We start from the raw sequence: 4,222 nt of genomic DNA, 5'->3' as shown, positions 1-4,222 counted from the left end.
GGGCGGCGCTCTCGGGGGGGGTTCCCGGCGGCGCTCGGCGGGGGGGGGCGGGGTGGCGCGGCGCTCGGCGGGGGGGCTCGGGGGCGGCGCTGTTTTTTTGCTGCTTGGGGCAGCAAAAAAGCTAGAGCCGGCCCTGGGTGTGGTGGGTGAGCCTGGGGCTGTAGCCCTGGGTTGTCTGTGCCCTGTGTAGCCTAGGCCGTAGTGGGGACACGGGTCCTGGGGGGCGGGGCCCGAGCGTAGCCGAGGCTGTACGGTGAGGAGGAGGGGGGGGCGAGGCCCGTGTCAGGTGCGAGCAAGCCCACGCTGGGTACAGCCGGGGCCGCAGCAGTCGGCCTCGGGAGTGGGCGTGTCATAGGGGCGGGGCCTGGGGACAGCCCGCCCCCGCCGGGCCGAGCGGCTCCGCCATAGGCGGGCTGTCCCGCGTGGGGGTTGCCATGGAGACGAGTCGCTAGGCGCCGGGTGTGTGGGAGCCGAGCTCAGACCGAGCCGGGAGCCCCGGAGCGAGAGGCCGGGAGGCACCGGGGGCCGCGCAGCGCCAGGGCCGGCACCACGCGGGGGGGGAGGCCGATCCCGGGTAGGGGCAGGGTGCTAGCCCCGGGAGGGCGATCCAGGGGGCCCCGGCCCGGCCCGGCCCTGGCAGGGGGATCCCGGGGCTCTGATCCTGGTCCTGGGAGGCTGATCCGGGACACCGACCCCATAGCCGGCAGGCTGTTGGGGAGCCCTGGTCCCGGCCCTGGCAGGAGGAGGCAAGGGGGCACCAGCCCCAGCCCTGGCACGGGGCACCCAAGGGGGGCAAGTGTCCTATTCCCGGGAGGGCGATCCAGAGGGCACCAGTCCCAGCCCTGGCCGGAGGGGTGCAAGGGGGCACCAGTCCCAGCTCCGGGAGGCTGGTCAGTCCCAACCCTGACAGGGGAGACCCGGGGGGGACACTGGTCTTAGTCCCAGGAGGCCAATCCGGGAGGCACCAGGTTAGCTGGTTGTCATGTTCCCTGTGGGCTGCCCCGCTGGAGGCGGTGGCTCTCGTTCTCCCAGCAGCCCTTGGCCATGAGAATGGGCAGCGCAGGGTCCTCAGGCAGGGAGGAGCGGCTGCCATCGGGTGCGGAGGAGCAGCTGAGTGGTGGGGATCAGACACTGGAGCTGACCGGGCGGCACCTGAAGCGGCTGCCAGGCCCAGTGTGTGCCCTGGGCAGCCTGCAGAAGCTCTACATCAGTGGCACTGGGTTGCGGGAGCTGCCCGAGGAGATTGAGGGACTGCGGGAGCTGCGCATCCTGGCACTGGACTTCAACAAGCTGGAGGAGGTGCCCGAGGCACTATGCCGCCTGCCCCGTCTCACCCGCCTCTACCTGGGCAGCAACCGCCTCTTTGGCCTCCCTGCAGAATTTGCCCAGCTCCAGACTCTGCGCTGCTTGTGGATTGAGAACAACTACCTGTACCATTTTCCTCGGGCCTTGCTCCAGATGCCTGCACTGCAGTCCTTGCAGATGGGTGACAATCGACTCCGAGCACTGCCGGGCAGCCTGCCGCGTATGACTGGCCTCCGGGGACTCTGGCTCTATGGGAATCGCTTTGAGGAGTTCCCACAGCCCCTGCTCCGCATGTCCCAGCTCCATATCCTTGACCTGGACCGCAACAAGATCATCGACTTCCCAGACCTGGCCCACCTGAAAGGGTTACGGCTCTTTTCCTATGACCATAATCCAGTTAAAGCACCACCCTGTGTGGCTGACACTGTCACCCTTGTGGGCGATGGGGCCCAGGAGCTGATGGAGGCCAGGGAGGAACGTCTCCAGAGCCTGCGGGAGCAGGAGGAGCAGGATGAACAGGAGGAGAATGGCTCAGAAGCCATGCAGGGCACCCTGAGGAACGACTCCTCTCTGCTAGAGGATGCTGAAGGCAGTTTCTCTGCCCTGGAATGCTCCCCAGAAGAAACATGAGAATGGGCACTACAACAACATGGTTGCTGCTCAGAAAATCTGGTGGACACTGGTGGGCTGGTAGATCCGCTTCTGCGCTGCAAGGGGTGAGAGTTTGCATGGACCATCTCTGGCCATGGGTAGCCACAGTCTCCCAACTAGGGTCATGGGTAACTACCAGTCCAGGGAGTCATTATCTTCTTGCATGAGACAGGAAAACCATGAATCAAAAGGGTCGCTGTTTCCTTGCTGGGACCACAGACAGCAAAGGGGAGCATCATCTATCTGCAGGAGTGCTGGGCAATCACTGCACCCCTGAGGCATCCTGCATAGCCACAGGATGTGGGGGTTGGCAGGGTTGAAACCACAATGCTGTTGTGTTGGATAATCCCATTGGACCAGCTCTGTGGGAGGATGGTCCCTGTTTGAGATGGGCATTGATAAGAGCTGGCCTTCTCAGAACAGCCAGCCTGTGGTGGAAGCCTGGAATTGAAAGGACTTTAATGTGACAATCTGTGGCTGTTTGGTTAGGTATCTATGAGTGATCCCTGCTCCTAGCCATCCGGCCCATTGCCACGGGACTCAGATGCAAGACAGGAAAAAGCCATGCTGTTTGGTTTGGTGGGGTTTTTTAATTCCCTTGGACTCCACGCCCTGGAGGGCTACAGGGTTCGAGTATGAACAGAAAAGCTTCTCACATCCTAGAGATTCTGCTACTGGAATTAGACTCAGAGAGAAACGTCTCCCAAGCTGCTCCTTCCAGCTGTCAGCTTTGAAAAGAAGCTGATAGGAAAGCCTTGTTTGTGCGCAGCGCTCGCTCTCTGGCCTGGAAAGGGTTTTTGCCTCCGCTCTTTGTATGGTGGGAAAAGGAGCCCCGTGTGCTGCTTTGCAGGCTGCCTGGACTTTCCATTCCCTTAAATGGGCACAGAAGCAAAAGCTGGTATGAACTGGGCCACCAGGACTGTGTGCGTCTGGGGCAGTGGGGTGGCAGCAGCAGGACTCTCTCCAACTGTCCCTTTCCTCCTGGGGGTGGCAGGCTCGTTCTCATTCCCCCGCGGGCTAGATTTGTACCAAATCTAAGCAATAAAAAGTAGAAAACTGAGAAAATCTGGTAGTGAGAGAAAGAGGCTCCCAGGCTGATTCTCAGGGAGGCTGCTCCGGGAGGCTGCTGCCAGGATGGTTTATTTGGAAAGAGTATGTAAACAGACTCATATGGCCTGGGGAAAGGGAACTGGGTTCTCAAGCATCTGTGTTGTTTTTAACATTTTGGGGAATCCTGTTTCCTTTCTCTGCCTGTCTCTGAACTGTACTGTCTTCTCTGCACTCTTCCTCGCTCTACTCCATCCCTCCCCCTGCCGCTATCATCTGTGACTCCCTCTGCAGTGTTACTCCTCCCTCACTTGGAGCTAGGTCCATTCTCCTTCCCTCCTTTCCATACCTCTCTCTGAGCTCCCCTCCACAGCTCTCTCTCCATCTCCTCCCCTCCACACTTCCCTGGGCTGTAACTTTCAATTGGCATGGCAATTGAATCTCAGTAACTTTATTGGCATGGCAAAGTATACCAGTATTGCCAAAGTTAATACACTTTGTCAAATCTCTGTGCCTTGGTCAGGAGTAACTGGGTTTTATACCATGTGGCCACTATGATCTATTGTGAATTTGCTGGCCGGGGGCCAGGTAACATTAAGACATTTCCACTGTCTTTTTCCTTTCACTCAAAGTTATGTCATTTTTCTTCTTTGCTTTGCCGCAAAGAGTCTTGCTATTTCTGATCACTTGGAAAAGTCTCCTCTTCTTCTTTTGGATCTCATGCAGCAGAATAAAAAGTGCCTGTCAGTTTCAGTCTCTCCTGTCACCGCGGGGCTCAAAATTGCCCATCCCTGGGTTTCTAGTGGAAAGTGTCCTGGTTTCCGTTTTTGGTTTGGGATCACTGCTTCAATACTTGGTGAGAGCACAGCTCTGTTTTACACATTGCTCTGTAGATAGGGGGTCTGCTAGTGTGAAGGGAGCTAGAGCAATCTAGCTGCTTGTGTTGGTGATGATCTCTAATCCCAGTAGCCAACATACTTTTCTTGGGGCTTCATGCAGTGTCTGGAAGAAGGTGGGAAGATGCTGCCTGTGTAAGAGTGGAGGGTGATTTTAGCAGTGCTTATGTCCCTTCCAGTGCAGCCTGCGTGCCAATTGCTATACTCCCCACTCCCCACCCATAAAGATCTAGCAGTAGCTTTATCCGTGGGTTGAAGGTAGCCAGAGGATTTTAAAGGTTTGTAGCCAGTTGGGCCCTTCCTGCTGCATGACTGTGAGGCCA

The 4,222-nt window shown here is 58.2% G+C and overlaps 1 protein-coding gene across 1 annotated transcript; it reads left to right on the top strand.

Annotated features, from left to right (window-relative positions):
- The first annotated feature begins 1,044 nt into the window (after positions 1–1,044).
- LRRC10B (leucine rich repeat containing 10B) lies at positions 1,045–1,935 on the top strand. The gene has a single exon (XM_024197520.1). It carries the CDS (start codon positions 1,045–1,047, stop codon positions 1,933–1,935), a length of 891 nt encoding a protein of 296 aa, XP_024053288.1.
- Positions 1,936–4,222: the final 2,287 nt, after the last annotated feature.

The sequence above is a fragment of the Terrapene carolina genome, unplaced genomic scaffold (assembly GCF_002925995.2).
Source record: "Terrapene carolina triunguis isolate 2854851 unplaced genomic scaffold, T_m_triunguis-2.0 Scaffold90, whole genome shotgun sequence".
NCBI classification, from domain to species: Eukaryota; Metazoa; Chordata; order Testudines; family Emydidae; genus Terrapene; species Terrapene triunguis.
This window is presented reverse-complemented; position numbering and strand designations above follow the sequence as displayed.

Bases quoted from the DNA above. Each gene is read 5' to 3' on its own strand.
- LRRC10B (XM_024197520.1), top strand. From the start codon at position 1,045: ATGAGAATGGGCAGCGCAGGGTCCTCAGGCAGGGAGGAGCGGCTGCCA.